Here is a 16,613-nt window from a genome sequence, read left to right as displayed (position 1 = left end):
TAATTTATTTAATTAAAAATTTTAGTAAATTGATGTAGATGTCTTTTTTTTTTTTCTTTTTTCTTTTTTCTTTTTTTACTAAAGCCACAAGTCAATTAATTTTCCCCTAATCTTAATTTAAACTCATTTAGAGGAAAATCTTTGGTAATCTACGGTTACAAAAAATGTAAAAGGAAATTTTTTTTTTTGACTTCATATTATTTTATTTTTTCTAGAACAATAAGTTAATAATCACACCATATCGTAGTTATTCACTATAGAAAGACACAAAAATAATTACAAAACTTAAGAACTACTGTTTTTAGTGCCCGAGGAGACATCTTCACTTGTGATACTAATAGTAACAGAATCAAGACTAGGGTAACTTAATCCAGTATTGATCGTACTTAACTCAGTTCCACTATTCGACTCCAACACCTGTCCATGGTAAAAATTGTTGCACCAAGGAGCTCCATTGGCAGTGGCAACACGGAATGATACCACTTCTGAATCAGTATCTTTGATCGCTTCTGCTTGCTCTTGGAGCTCTAATGCAAACTCTAGCTTTTCCATCACATCATTCATTGTGGGCCGTTGGATTCCATGATCACATATACAACTTTCTGCAAGTTCCACATATACCTTTAAACATTTTGGCACTATCTTATTCGTCAGATACTTATCAATGATGTTGCTTATGGTCCCTTTATCAATGCATTTTTTAGCCCAACTAGCCAAATTTCGCTGCTCTTCTTCGAGTTTTGGATTCAGTGCCTTCCGGGCACACAACACTTCAAACATCACTACACCAAATGAGTATACATCGGATTTCTCAGTCAATTGCTGGCGTCTTGCATAATCTGGATCCAAATACCCCCATGTCCCTTTTACTAGAGTACTAACAGCAGTGTTATCCAAACCCATTTTGGACAATCCGAAATCCGACACCTTCGATACCCATTTCTCGTCCAGTAGAATATTTGTTGTCTTAACATCACGGTGGATAATAGGATGCTTTGTACATGTGTGGAGGTAGTGCAAACCACGTGCTGCTCCTATGCATATTAGGAGCCTTTGTTTCCAAGTGAGGGGATCATTACCTGTGTCATAGAGGTGGTGGCGTAGGGTACCATTTGTCATGTACTCATAAACAAGTATCATCTCACCCTCATCATCACAATATCCAATGAGAGACACGAGGTGCACATGACGAAGTTGAGAAAGCATTTTGATCTCTGTCATAAACTCAAGAGCACCTTGTCGAGACTCTTGTTTCATGCGCTTGATTGCCACCATCATATTACCTGGAGGAAGAAATAGTGTTTTATCATGTTTTTTAAAACCCAATAAATATAACAATGAATGTGATTGATGGATTTCAATAACCTATAAAGACATTGAATTTGTAAGTTATATTTAATAAAACTTGCACTAACCCTAGCTAACACCACTCTTTTATTATTATGTGTAAACAAAAATATTTACGACTTATGTCTAGTTTCTATAATATTTTGGAAATTATAAGATGCAAAGACTTGTCCTAAAATAGTTATAGTATCACTAATCTTAATTATATGCAGTTAGAAATCCCGGTATTACTGCAATTAGGAAAAATTCAGGAAAAAACTAAAAATAAAAAGATAATCATGGTATTATACATTACCTTGCTCAATCAGACCCTTATAAACATTTCCAAAGCCACCTACACCGATAATTAGATCTTCATTGAAGTTGTTGGTTGCTGTTTTGATTTCATCTAGTCTGAAGTAGCGGCATAGTTCTCCAGGCAGTGATGAAGCTGTTCTCCTTGAGAAGTCTCTTTTGTAGGAATCTGGCCTAGACCACCGCCACCACTTTGCTAGTGGATGGTAAGAACCATAGTGCTTGGTCTTCTTCAGTATACAGAGAACCATGCAACAAACTAGAGTGAGCACGACCAATAAGCCCAAAACACTTCCAATGGCAATGAATGTTGTTGTCTTCTTTGACTTGGACTCGTTGGCTGCCCCAGCAGATTGTTGTTGATCAAGCAATGGAGCAGCAATGGCAAGATTGTTGTCTGAGTCACTCAATTTGAATACTTCCACGCCGTTTAAAATGGCATCGATCAAATCAGCATCTAATCTAGATTGTAGATCAATGGAAAGCAGATGTGTGTCATTACCCTTGTTTTTTATCATCACCACGTAGTCCTTGTAGTAAGGCGTATCGTTGTCGTCAGTCCACAATAGTACATCTGCTCTTTCTTCAGCCAGCTGATAGTCTATATAGATATAGAATTCCCTTATCCCAGTGGCATGTATCTCAGACTCTATTTCGCAGAAATGGAGCCTCACTAGATAATTGAATCCTGTATCAACAGGTAAGCCCCATGTCAAATTAGACTGCTTGTTCTTGGTTCTGTCTGGACCCATCGATATTGCAGACTGATAGACCGCATCAGGTGCAGTGTAATTTGGTATTTTTGTGTATTTTGGCTTCAAAGATGGATCGCGAGGCACAAAGCCTCCAGACAACAAATAATCTCTATCCTCTGACCATTTTCTGAACATGCCTGTGTCTTCCTTTGCTTGTATCGCACTTCCACCCACGTTTAATCGATAAACCATTTCGAGAGCCATGCTGTAGTCTATGTAGATCGGATTAGGTTGGCCGACATAAACTGGGACGAATTCTTCACCTTTAATGACATCTTGTGGCTTGTAGTACAGGTCCATAGGCATGGAGACTATCTCAATTCCATTGATGAAAGCATGGTAATTCATAGAAGTACTTGTAAAAGGGATGAAGGTTAAGTTCAATTTTTTATTCTCATCAACATTGATGCAGAACTCTTTATAAATATCCTTTCGGTCCAATGAATGAGTATAAATGGAAGCACTGAAGTTTCTAAGTAAGGTGAACGAACCTGCTTTGACAGTGAAAAAGTCCTTAGAACTTTCAAAACCTGAGTAAACAGCGGAGTAGAAGTACAACCGGACGAATTTCGGGCCAGGAGTGACCGGAAACACGTATGTGAATTGCCAATAAGATAAACGGGCAGTCATGTAGGGGACAATCCCGACGGAGACTTGGCTTTGGGCTACAGAGGTATTAGATTTGTAATTAGGCTCTTCTGTGGGAGCGAACTTGGAACCTTTGTCTCCGATCCAGTAACGATCATCATCCCCCTTCAAGCTGCCAGGGTAGCCACAGTTAACGACAATATTTTCAACAGGATTGTAAAGAGGTGTTGAAGTAGCAATTGTTAAATAAGAAAGAAGGAAGAATAAGCAGCAGAGGAATAAGATAGGTGTGAGCATAGGGTGGCTCTTCATGAGTGCAAGAGGTCAGTGACTGTAACAAAGCAATTTGAGAAAAATTATTGAACTAGAGCAACAACGAGTGGAAGTGAGTGAAGACTGCCAAGTTGCTTTATGCTTGTGATGAGATCCATGTGAATATCAATACATATTAATAATACAACTATATTTGTCCTTGCTCGGGTCTAAGTAGGGGACCCATGGTTGCTTTTGGACTCGGTCAAATTCTAGAGAGAGTTTCTACTTCTTCAAGTGTTTCTGCGAAATGCCCAAACTCTAGCCACCCCTAAACTTGGATAAATATTTGCAGAAAGAATATATATATATCTATGTGTGTGTTTGTGTTTCATTAAACTGATTATTAATAATATTTACAGTAATCAAAATATATAGAATCAAGTGGAGTGAGATTAATTAAAGTTGAAAGAATTATTTTCTTGAGCTTTCGCCTTCCCATTGTGATATTGAATGAATCCGAACTTAAAAGGGATGCATTGTAAACCCTTTATAGTTTACACTTTCCAATACTGCCATGTCATCAAATTTTTACAAAATTCTTTCTCAATATCTCTATGTTTCAGAAAATCAACTCCGATCAAATTAAAACATAAATACCACTGCCTCCAACCATGCAAAGACGCCAGCGGAGATGATGCCATGAATTCCAAGAAAACAGATCAGAATTTCTGTTTCTTTCTTAAACCTCGATAGATAGGAGGTGTCGAGGGGAAAGAAATTTGCTCGATCGATCGACCTAGCTATCGAGAGGTGTTGAGATTGCGATAAGAAGCAACTGAAGAGCTCGACAGATAAGCCAGGTGTCGAGAGGTGTCGAGCAGCTATCGAGTTTTAAAATTCAGCACTTTCTCACTTGATTCTTAGATAGACTTGCATGGCTTTAACACTTGAACTTGAAACAAGATTTCTTGAAGTATTAAACACATCCTAGATCTATCCAAATACAAGTAAAGTGTGTTTTGTCAAAAAATTAGCCAATTACATAAAATAGGGACATGTTCCTAACAAGTGAAACACATATGTCCTAACATTAATAATACTAAAAACTATTTAATATGTTTGTAAAAAATATATAGTTACGTAAATTAGAAACAAAACACTATAGAAATGTCCTAATTAACCTAATGCGGAATACATAAATTACAACCGAAACTTTTAAACATATTCAAAATAAAAATGAGCTATAACCCTCAATTCGAAAGAAACAAAACCTCTTGAATTCCTCTACTTTCCTAAAAAATCAAGGCTAAACATAATTTAAATAAGTAATTGAGTTGTAACGTTTATGGACTAGACTAACTAAATGACGACAACAAATTAAAAATACCTTCACCTATTCCTGCAAGATAGGTCATATATCAAACACTTGCTTGAAAAAACCATTAGACATATAACCATGTTAATCATAAACATACTTATAAACAAATAAATCATAACTGTATTTATAAATAAACATATATGCAACAATAATGATTTAATTCAAACGTTTCTTCAACTTAACCGATACTAATAATCATCTAATGTTTATTATGTTATATGAAAAGGTTAATTGGTTAGATAATATCAATATCAACTCAATATTATATATATATATATATATATACACACACAAAATACCTTATTTAGAAAAAAAAAACATATAAATAAAATAAATTACATCTTAAATAAGAAAATGTTTTTAAAACACTCATCTTGAAACCTTTCATTCAGAAATCAATTAATATGGATTGTTTCAAGTTCTTTGAGAATCCCTTGTCATACCTCCAAACTTTTATTTATTATTTTTTTGGAAAGTGATTTGATGGAGTATAAAGTGAAACACAAACAAGTTATTCATAAGATTTTTATTATTTAACTCAAAACTTGTAAAATATGACTAACAACAACAACATACACTATTTTTGGGCTAAGCTACACTTTGAAATAATATGGGTCTGATGTAGTTATTCGAGTGGGCTGAACATCACCTCAAAACTATAAGTTTCTTATTTGTTCCCAAAGTTGTACTAATTATCTACAAACCAATAACAACCATGCCATCCCCTTTAAACATTTGTATATGACATCTAAGCTAAGCCATATCATGTGTTACACAATTCATAGTATGGAATTAAAGATGAAAAAATGAATTTTTGATTTGAAATAAAACTATCTTTTCCCCTTTCAGTGGCTATCTAGATCAAAATTCTAAACAGATATATATATATAAAACTATACCGAGAACAAAATTTGAAACAACTTTTATTTTAAACCTCTAAATAAAACCATAAATTTATAGTTCGAGATCAACGTCTATAATAATGATGCCAAAAAGGTAGTGCTAAACATAATTCTAGGAAATAATTGAGTTACAATTTCACTGAAGGATTAAAGAGGATCATAGAGTTGAATTTTGGGGTCATTTATTTATTAATTTTTATCGCCTCTGTGTCTAAAGTTGTTGTTAAGATAACTGGTATGGATTTTTTAGTGCTGAAAGGATGGTCACAAAGATAATCGAATTTCAATAGAATATGTAAATCTTCAACTTAGTTGTTGATTTGCTTCCTCCAACTTAGAATTTCACTATTAGTATGAGCATGACCCACGTGATAGAGGCCCTCGATACAGTTTTTTTAAACCATAATTTTGTTGTTAATGATTTTATCAGTAAAATACATGAAAAAAGTCCAAATAGTAATTAACAATATATAGAACACCGGTAAGCTATCAACTTACTTCAATTTTTGTCACTTCTCTGATATTTGGTGCTAAGAAGATGGAAATGAATCTTGGGAACCATGCTAGAAACAATAATAATAGGGTTTTTGAAGCATTTTCATATAGGGCACCTTCCGGTTGCATGAGAAAGGAGGTGCCTAAGTTGATGTAGCCAGTAAAAAGAGTAGGTGCAAAATGTGTGAATTTGAAGAAACAATTGAATTAAATAATTATTGTTGGGGATATGTTTATAAATATGGTTGAGATTCATTTGTTTATAAGTACTAGATATAGGCATGTGCATTGCACAGTTTTATTTATTTTTTATTTATTTTTGTTGTTGTTGTGTTGCATGAGAACTCTTTCAAGTAGAAGTAAGAAATTGTGAATAACTAAAAAAATTAAAAATGAATAAATAGACATTAATAGTGAAACAATAATAATATTTAACTCTATTATTTGAGTGAATGAGGTTTTGGTAAAAATCCATAGAACTCTTTTTATACATAATATAATAACATTATGTTTCAATATCTTGGAATAGTTTTGGTATGCAAATTTTGTGGACCTCATGGGTCTGGTTTCTAGCTGTAGCTTGGTAGGGCCATGAAAAAATGTTCTATGGTTTTTTGGTGTTGGTGGAGCATGTCAAGGTAATAGTTTGTAGAAGGATGGTGCAGCTCACCAAAAAAAAAAAGTATAGGAAGTTATCTGTGAAAGGGGTACAAAAATTATGATTAACAAATGAATCTTTTAATTATACTTATAAACATATCAACCATAATAATTATTTAATTCAAATGTTTCTTCAAATTCACCCATTCTAGTGTTTATATGTTATATGTAAAAGGTTAAACGATTAGATAATACCAATACAAACTTAGTATAAGAAGGTAACGATTGAATGAGATGAAAGGTAAAACAAAGTGAAAGTTCAAAAAACAAAAGAAAAAAAGAAAAAAAAAGAAAAAAAAAAGAAAAAAAGAAAAAAGAAAAAAGAAAAAGGAAAGGATGTTGATGACGTGGTGCATGAAGGAAAAACATACAAACATGTTCTCATGTTATAGATTCAAGGGTTTTGGTTCTTACCTTTTTGGGTTTAGTATCAAACTCTAACTAAAGCCCGATGGAGCGAAAACAGTCTACCATGACTCTTTCCATGACCTTTGTAGCATTTCAAAAAAATTTCAATGGCATTTGAGTCAGTAAAATCCACAAGTATGGGTATTCTATGTGATGTTTACATGTTAAGACACATGACTTTGAGAATGGAATCTTGAGACTAGGGATAGCCTTAATGAGAATGTGTCTCTCTTATTTTCTGAATGCACACTTAAACATAAATTTAGGTGTCTTTAATAGATTAGGGATTTTGTTCTCTTATATTTGTGCACACCAAAAAACCCTATTGCAATGGGCTAGCCACATGGGCGCCTAGGTGTCTAAATGACAACATCATCAAGAGCTTTGCAAAATTAATTGCGAAGCATTCGTTATTATATATAGTACACATATAGCTTCAGAGGCAAAGGGAGGGGGGCTAGGGGGCCACGGCTCCCCTCTACTTTTCAAAAATCCTCAATCCCTCTTGTAGTTTTGGTAATAAAAAAAAAAAAAATTGTGTACATAATTTTGAATAATGTTCCCCTATATTTTTTTCTAAAAACATCTAATGCATTTATATAGTTGACCAATTCATTTTTTGTTCTCTCAAGTTACTTTTATATCATACATACCTCATTAAATTAAAGTGTAATTAATGTATACCATACATAATTTAATTATATTATTTTTATTAAATTGACTTGTAAATTTTTAGACACGTCAAAACTTACTTTTGTTTTTTTGTTTTTTTTTTTTTACAAATATGAAAAGACTTAATTGATATAAATATTTTTTTTTTGTAAAAAAAATATATCATATGTTAAATCAAAATTACAAACATTTTTCATGTGCAAGCAATAACCATCATAGACTTTACCAGTTTGAGCTAACTGGAACCCACCATCCTCCTTATTATTGTAACTATTGAATTATAATTTAGGATAATAATTCTTTCTATTTGTTTTTAAAAATCGATAAATATCATTATGCCCAACACATTAACCTCCCTTAAGAATTCCTTTTCTCTCACTACAACCTCTTTTCTATTGCTCCCTCTACTCCTCGTTTCTTCTCTCAACCATCCAACCCCTTTTCATCCTCAGCTTCTCATATTTATATAATTAGTGGAGAGATTATGATTACCTCCAACGTTAGTGCAATAGGAGGTCCAATGTCATTAATTGTAAGTGGGTGTTTAGGTGGGAGTGGGGTGTGGTGAGAGTGGCTTTGGAAATGGTTCCCACTTCAGTAGATATGCTCGGCAGAGATATTCAGCAAGGCACTGCCCGACATACAAGAGATGGTGTCCTCGAGTGCCTTTCTACTTGCTTAAGATGTGGTTTGCCGAGCAATGCCCAGGCGGTGGAAGAAGGTGCGTGCTAATTGAAATTATCCACTCCTTAGGCTTTCGAGCAATGTGAGGCCTAGGGTAGTGACTTTTGTGGGCTCGGGCTGGGGCCTTAGGAAGAAAGAGGTTGATGCCATGGGCCACACTGTTGAGTCAGGATCCAAGGCCCAGTTGGGCCTAGGTATCATAGTGCCGTACATTAGCCCCCCTTGATTCGTGTCCGGCTCTCGGGAACGAATCAAGGAACCCAAGAGGCAATAGCCATCCGAGAAGCTCATCGGGTGGATATTGGGCGGTTGAAAAACTCATTAATGTGCCCTCAAAAGGCGCGCTACGTTTGTCGGGTTGGTTCAGCCGTCATCTTTGTCTGACGGTTCGTAAACTGAGGCGACATGCGTGTGGCAGGTATGATAAGGATTCGTAGGGTTTCCCGCCCCTCAATTATTATAGGTCATTTATTTCCCCTTTTGACCTCTATAAATAGCCATTTCTAAGTCTTTTCTTCAGTTTTGCATTCTCTGTTTTCCAAGCTTTCACTCTGCCGAGCATACACTCTGTGCATTTGTCTTCTAGCCCAAAACATCCTTCTTCTTTAGAGCCTTCAGTAAGTCCCTTTTCCCTTTCCTTCTATTTGTTTTATTTCTTTCTGTTCTATCGTAATCTTAGTTCTAGGAATCTTACCTTAGAAAATGGGCTATTCTCATCTCCTTTCCTTAGAAGCCTCCTTGGCTACCTTTACAACTGCCTATAATGTCGTTGAGGATGTTGATATTGCCTACTATCACGAGGGTGATATCGACATCCAAAGGCGTCATGGTATAAATACAATTTTCTTTCCTTTAATGGCAATTATTGAGGGTGGGATTAGGTTCCCCGTTACCCCTTCGTCATAGGTACACTTAGGTTTTATGGTCTGTGTCCCGACCAATTCCCCCCTAACTTTTACCGAGTGGTGAGTTGCGTCAGTAGGCTAAACCAATTGTTCAACTTGCACCTGGACTACCATGACATTAATTACATGTATAGATTGTGCGGCAATATCGATTCGAACTACTACTTGAAAACCAAAGACATGAGGGTAAGACTTATTTCATGCCTGCCCAACTCGAATGGGAACTTAGCTGGAGAGTTTGTATGGGTGAGCGGCAACTGGTTTGCCGAGGAGCTCCCCTGCGCGTTCTCACCACATGATGTTGGTCGGTCCCGTACATATTTTCTTAATTTGATTTTATAAATCTATCAATTTTGAGTTGATCAGGAAATTACTAATCAATTCTTATACTGTTTCCGTGTAGAGAGCAAAAGGTTCAAGAAGGATCTCAGAGTAGTGCACGTTTGGGACCTAAATTTTGTGCTTAGGTCAGAAATTTTTGTACATTGGGACGGACAACTCCGAGCATCTCATTTAATCATCGGCGTTGATCCCATGTACTCTACTTGGCAAGCGTTCAGCCAGGCTTTACTGGTTGACAGCCCCCTCCTTTTATACATCGACGTACGACATGCAAATTTCTTTCCCCCGAGGCTCACAGTAGGCGAAGCTCGTGATCTTGGTCCGCAGTACACATGTTCGGATGAACTTGCACCCATACGTGACGAGTTAGCTGAACGCGTGTCTCAATGCCACCGTGAACAGGCACACGTGTCTGTGCAACCTGAAGCCCTCGTTCAACCTGAGGCCCTTATCGAACCCAAGGAACCCGTCGAACCTGAAGCACCCGTTCAGGAAGCCGAGGAAGAAGCAGCTGAACATATTGGCTCTGATACCGAATTTGATCGAGGTGAAGACATAGTGACGCGAAAGACAATGACAGTTAACCATTTTATGCCCAGCGCCTGGTCATCCGTGTAGCAATAACCACCTCAAGGCTGTGGTCAAACTTCCCCTCCTCCTCCTCCTCCTTCCGGATGAACCTGAAAGAGGCAACGCACTACTAAGTAAACCCCCATCGGCTCGGTTGAAGCACCTTCCGGGACTTCACCCCGGCCATCAGGATGCATCGTAATCTAGGAGCCACCGACTCAAATCGAGACAAATGTGGCATCCACCTCCCGAGCGACGTCGGAGTGGCAACCTACATTTCAGCTGGACGACAAGCCCCTTTCTGCGACCGCGAGTGTGCCTGTGTAGGATAAAGGTGAAAGAGGCCGTGTCGTGCAAAGTTTAGTGCATGGCCTCCTTTTACCCAAGGATGTGAATGCTTTTGAAGAGGGCACAGATGAGTCCATGGGAAGGAGGTTGCAATGGCATACTATTGCAGTAATCTCTTGTTTTTCAATTTACCATTAACTTCTACGCACATTCTTTTTGTTTTCGTACTTATCATTGTTGCATCATCAGGCCACTCAATTAGCTCATATACTTGACGGGCGGCTGAAGGATCTGGCCGAAGATGCCGGTTAGGAGAAGGCCCATAAAGATGAGGTCGTAGTGACTGCGAAAGATAAAGAGAAGGCTGCTGCAACCACGGAGAAGAAGGCTGCCGCGTCCGAGAAAGCCAGGGTGATGGCAGAAAAAAGATGGGGGTGGCCGAACAAAAACTAGCGGAGGCGGTGAGTTTGAATACTGCACGGGAAGGGGAGTTGGCTGACTTGAAAGTAGCTCTGGAGGCCTGTGAGAACACATAGTATAATGAGGGATATGCTGACGTTGAGAACTCTGCCGAGCCTATCATCCTAGAAGCCCAGAAGCTTGGTTTCGAGGAGGGTTGGTTAGTTGCCTTACAGGCCTTGGAGATCCCTGAGGACTCCCCTTTAAGGAATCCTGGTCAGATCCCCTTCCCGAGCACTACCCAAGCCGTGCAGAATCCCCCCGGGTAAACTGATGAAGAGGAGACGGCGAGCATGAGGGAGCTAGTGGAGCAAATTGACTCCCACGTGGAGCTGGTTGATGTGGAAGCGACTAGCCCGGTGAAGACCTCCAGCTTCAATCCTCCATGACGAATCAGCAGCCACTTGAGACCGCCACCCAGACACAACCTGCAGACCCTTCAGCATAATCCTTGAACCAGACTATTTCTGCTTACCTTTATTTTCTCATTATTTAAGTAATTTTTTTTCTTCTGTAAATTTTCCTATGTCACCGGGTTGTGGTGATTGAACAATTATTTTTGCTGGGTTAAGTTTTCTGTAGTCACTGGGTTTTGGTGATAAGACATTAATTTAATTTTAACGTGTTGGCTATATTTGATTAAAGCTTAATTCCTTTGGTATATTCTTCTACTTTTCCTAAATGTGTATATGTTTATTATCTAAATGCTCAGGAAAGATGATTTCCGGGCATGCATGATGCTCGGGATGGGTCTGGAGAGGGGACTAAATTATTTCCTCGGCAATGGAAACCCTATTTAACACGCGTCACTATTCCTACCTTTTAGGGAAGAGTATAGGGCATGGACAATTGAGATGTTGGTCCCCGTTTCTAGATAGTTTTCAACCCTTAGGAAACATTCCTATGGGGTTCTCACCTGCTCGGTTGTTAGAATCGAACTGAGAAACAGACTTCTGTCCTAACTTTTTGTAAGGTTTCCACCTGCCCTGTGGCAATGATCTAACCAAAAAGCAGGTTTCTATCCTTAGTTTTTAGTAAGGTTTCTACCTGCTCGATGACAATGGTCGAACCGAAAAGCAGGCTTCTGTCCGTAGTTTTTAGTAAGGTTTCCACTTGCTCGGTGATAATGGTCAAACCGAGAAGCAGGTTTCTGTCCTTAGTTTTTAGTAAGGTTTTCACCTGCTCGGTGACAATGGTCGAATCGAGAAGTAGGCTTCTGTCCTTAGTTTTTAGTTAGGTTTCCACTTGTTCGGTGACAATGGTCTAACCGAGAAGCAAGCTTCTGTCCTTAGTTTCGAACAAATGGCCTAAGTCTTCTAAGCTTTCCTATTTTTGCTGGCTGGGGTTGATGGATTAACAGTAATGGAATTGAATGCACCTGTATGGATAAGCATCACTTCATATTAGTTAAAGTATATGTACAAGTTTACACTAACTCTACACTCCTGTGTACAACTGATTAGTGATAAAACTTCTTTAAATTATGGATGTTCCATGGCCGGGGAAGTGGCTTCTCATCTAGTTCCTCCAAGTAGTACGCACCCACGCCCGCGATAGCAGTAACTCTATAAGGCCTTCCCAAGTACGGGCCAGTTTCCCAACATTTGTATCTTGCATGTGCCCTACCGCTTTCGGTAGCACTAAGTCCCCAGCACCAAATACCCTCATCTTGACATCCCGGTTATAACGCCGAGCAAGCTCCTGCTAATACTCGACGAGCCTTATGGTTGCCACTTCCCGGTATTCCTCCAATAGATCCAAACGCTCCACCATCATTCCTTCATTTTGGATGGGATTAAATCCTTTGACTCATGCACTGCATAGATTTACTTCGGCCAGTATCACAGCTTCTGCCCCGTACATTAAAGAAAATGGAGTTTCTCCTGTAGATCTCTTGGGCGTTGTTCGATATGCCCATAACACACTGGGCAGTTCCTTGGCCCACTTATCCTTCGCACCGTCCAACCTCTTCTTCAACCCATTCACAATTGTCTTGTTAATGGCTTCGGCTTGTCCATTGCTTTGAGGATATGCCAGGGTAGAGTACGTGTTCTTGATGCTGAGATCACTGCAAAACTCGCGGAAGACCCTGCTGTCAAACTGCAACCCATTGTCGGTTATAAGGGAGTCCGGCACCCCAAATCTAGTGACTATATTCTTCCACATGAACTTCTTAACATCCACGTCCCGAATGTTGGCTTCTCGTCTAGTTCCGGTTAATACTTGCACCTCCTTTGGATTGCTCGGTGACTTAAGATGCTTCATGGCTTCAATCTGGTCGGGATTGACTTCGATTCCCTAGCAAGTGATCAAATACCCTAAAAACTTACCAACTCCTACCCCAAAAGCGCACTTCTCTGCATTAAGGTGCAACTTATGTTGCCAAAGTACTTCAAACACCCCCTGAAGATCCTCAATGTGTTGTACTTCTTGCTTGCTTTTTACTATCATGTCATCAATGTACACTTCAACTGTATGCCCAATTTTGTCCCAAAACATACTCGTCATCATCCACTGATACGTTGCCCCGGCATTCTTTAATCCGAAAGGCATCATGATGTAGTGGTAGTTGGCATCAGGAGAGATGAATGCCATCTTCTCCTAGTCCTCAGCAGCTAGGGCGATTTGATGATAGCCCTGAAAGGCATCTAAGAAACTCATCCTCAGGTGCCCGTAGGTAGCATCCACCAATTGATCGATCTTGGGCATAGGGAACGGGTCCTTTGGGCATGCTCAATTCAAATCCATGAAATCTACACAAACCCTCCATTTGCCATTCTTTTTCCTGACTACCACGGTATTCGCCAGCCACTCCGGGAAGAAGACTTCCTTTATCACCCCGGACTCCTTTAACCTATTAACCTCCACTTTAACTGCCTCGACGTGCTCCTTGGCTTCTGTTTCTTGGGAGGAAATGACGGGTCTACATTAAGCCTGTGGACTATGAATTCGAGATCCAACCTGGGCACCTCATACGGATTCCAGGCAAAGACATCTATATTTTGAATGAGAAACAACAACACCCCTACCCTTTCCTCATCTGCCATACTTGTCCCTATTTGAAAATATCTGTCAACATCCGGTAATATTTTAACCCTAATCAATTCCTCGGCACCAACAACCCCCCTTTCTCCTCGATACTCCTGTAATTACTATAAAGTCACTTCCCTGGTGGTTTCCTCCTGGTCGGCCCATCTATTCTTCCGATTAATTGCCGCGACTAGGCACTGTCTAGCCACTTGCTGGCTTCCTCTCACCACAGCAACACCCCGTTCGGTGTAGAACTTAACCTTAACATGCAGGGTTGATGGAACGGCCCCCATTGCATGAATCCACGGCCTTCCTAAAATCGATGTATAAGGAGAAAAAAAGGCTGCCAATATAAACGTTACAACTACCTCCTTACCTTCCATATTCACGGGGAGGGAAATTTGCCCCTGGGGAATCACTACCCTGCCATCAAACTTGACCAGAGGCGTATCATACTTTAAGAGGTCCTCCTTTTTCAACCCAAGCCCCTTGAACAGGTCGGGTACATCACGTTAGCTCCGCTCCCCTGATCTATCATCACCCTCTTTACTAGGAATCCACTTATTCGAGCCGTCACCACCAACACATCATCATGTGGCTGGATCGTTCCCTCTAGGTCATCATCGTCGAAAGTAAGGGGTTCCCGAGCAAATTTCATTTTCTTTTCTTGGGGTTGCTCATCCGAGTAATTTTCTATAGGTTCAATAGTCAATACCCCCTTTCTTGTCACCGTCGTACTCCTCGGCGCGGCATGGACGACTTCAATCACTCCCAGTGGGGGTGGGAGGGGAATTCCTCCTTGCTGGGCTCCCTGCTCGGTACCCTGGTTCCCGGAATCCACCACGAACTCCTTCAAATACCCTGCTTTCACCAACTGCCCTAGATAATCTTTCAACATCCGGCACTACTCGATGGTATGACCCTTATCTCTGTGGTAGGTACAGTACAAGTTCTGGTTCCTCCGGGATGGGTCTCCCCCCATCTTGTTCGGCCATCTGAAGTAGGGCTCGTTGTTAATCTGGTCTACGATCTTGTGCACTGGCTCCTTGAATGCCACATTCACCTCCCCCATTTGTACTTCCGGCTTTTGCATTCTCAAATCCTTTCGGGGTCTTGGTGGAAAAGCACCCTGCCAAGGACAATTTACCAAAAGAGCCTTGCCTTTGCTCTGTAGCTGATCATCCTCGAGGTGTTTATACTCTTCAACGCACCTCATGAGTTGCCTCATATCCTTGGGAGCCTCTTCGTCAATGACTCCCGTAGTTCGAAATCCTCAGGCAGCCCCATTCTAAAAGTGTTTGCTACAATCTTCTCGTTATCCCTTCCAATCTCATTGTAAAGCTCCCAATACCGACTGTCATAACTGCGAAGGGTTTCATCGACCCTCATCTTCATAGATAGTAGTACGTCCACCGGCTGTCGCACCCGGTTGCACGTTACAAATCGGGCACCGAATTCCTGAATCAGCTCGGCAAAGTTTTGAATGGAACCTTTTCGCAACCTATTAAACCATCTTAATGCCGTGGGCTCGAGGCTTGAGGGAAATTCCTTGCACATCAGCGCGTTGTTGCGTGTGTGTAGAGACATCATACGGATATAATGATTGACATGCTCTACCGGGTCAGTTTTCCCATTGTAGGAGTTAAATGATGGCCGCGTGAATTTGTTCAGCATTGGGGCCCGTTAAATTTCATCCAAGAACGGCGACCGAGCGGCTTTGCGTAAGGCGCTGCTCATAGCATAGCGGCATTGTGGGACTGTCGCTCTTCTGGGAAGTCTGAACCTCGGTCGGTATACTCGCGTGAGCGTGAACGGTCCCTGTGTCTACTCGACTCTTAGGAATGGGAATGGTCTTTGTGTTGACGAGACTCTCGTGAACATGAATGGTCCTGACGTCAACGGGAACTGGATTGATTGGACCCCGCCCCATATCGATTTCCCCCACTATTAACTCTCCTTTCTCGGTCATCTCGGTCCCTTCTTTGGTGCCTACCTCTCACCTCCAACTCCAAATCTCAAACCAGTCTGCGTAGCCACTCTAACTCCTCATCTCTTTCGTCGAATTGCCCGTGCCTCGAAGCACCTGATATTGTTCGGTGAGTTTGGTGTGACCCTTCTCCAAGGCTGGACCGTTCTTCCTCTGGTTCACGATCCCTATCTTCACATCTCTTGTGCATTTGTTCCCGCCAGGTGGATCCCTGAGAAGACCCCACAGAACCACCTTCAGCGTTGCCTCTCGAAGGTTTTTTAGACATTTTCCCGAGTATGGGTCTTAGTCGAACCACAGCTTTGTAAGAGATTCCCACAGACGATGCCAATTGTGCGCGCCAAAAACGAGGTTAATAGGTCCTCAATTGGGCTAACAATCTATTTGAGATATGGGCTTTGGATTTCCTACTTTGGGTAGTTTCTAGCACAGAGACCCAACACAGTAACCTCCCTTAAGAATTCCTCTTCTCTCACTACAACCTCTTTTCTATTGCTCACTCTACTCCCTGTTTCTTCTCTCAACCATCCAACCCCTTTTCATCCTCAGCTTCTAATATTTATAGCCTAATAATTAGTGGAGAGACTATGATTA

At 40.2% G+C, this 16,613-nt stretch overlaps 1 protein-coding gene and 1 long non-coding RNA gene across 4 annotated transcripts in view; one reads left to right on the top strand and one right to left on the bottom strand.

Moving 5' to 3' along the window:
- Nucleotides 1–16,613, top strand: part of LOC126727415 (uncharacterized) — a 105,909-nt gene that overhangs the window by 26,496 nt on the left and 62,800 nt on the right. For both annotated transcript variants that reach the window (XR_007656240.1, XR_007656239.1), the window contains exon 2: nucleotides 2,423–2,769. This is a non-coding gene — a long non-coding RNA (uncharacterized LOC126727415). The remainder of the gene's footprint in view (nucleotides 1–2,422; nucleotides 2,770–16,613) is intronic.
- Nucleotides 1–16,613, bottom strand: part of LOC126727410 (receptor-like protein kinase FERONIA) — a 77,726-nt gene that overhangs the window by 36,536 nt on the left and 24,577 nt on the right. The window contains exons 1-2 of one of the 2 annotated variants that reach the window (XM_050433080.1): nucleotides 1,643–3,373; nucleotides 221–1,283 (exon numbers count right to left, since the gene is read on the bottom strand). In XM_050433080.1, coding sequence (XP_050289037.1) covers nucleotides 286–1,283; nucleotides 1,643–3,296 — 2,652 coding nt within the window. In that variant the 5' untranslated portion in view covers nucleotides 3,297–3,373 and the 3' untranslated portion in view covers nucleotides 221–285. Of the gene's footprint in view, nucleotides 1–220; nucleotides 1,284–1,642; nucleotides 3,374–16,613 lie in introns of those variants that run through there. The other variant, XM_050433081.1, reaches the window with a different exon arrangement.

Source organism: Quercus robur, chromosome 5 (genome assembly GCF_932294415.1).
Source record: "Quercus robur chromosome 5, dhQueRobu3.1, whole genome shotgun sequence".
NCBI lineage: Eukaryota > Viridiplantae > Streptophyta > Magnoliopsida > Fagales > Fagaceae > Quercus > Quercus robur.
The sequence above is the reverse complement of the archived record's forward strand: the minus strand, read 5'-3'. Positions and strand labels throughout refer to the sequence as shown.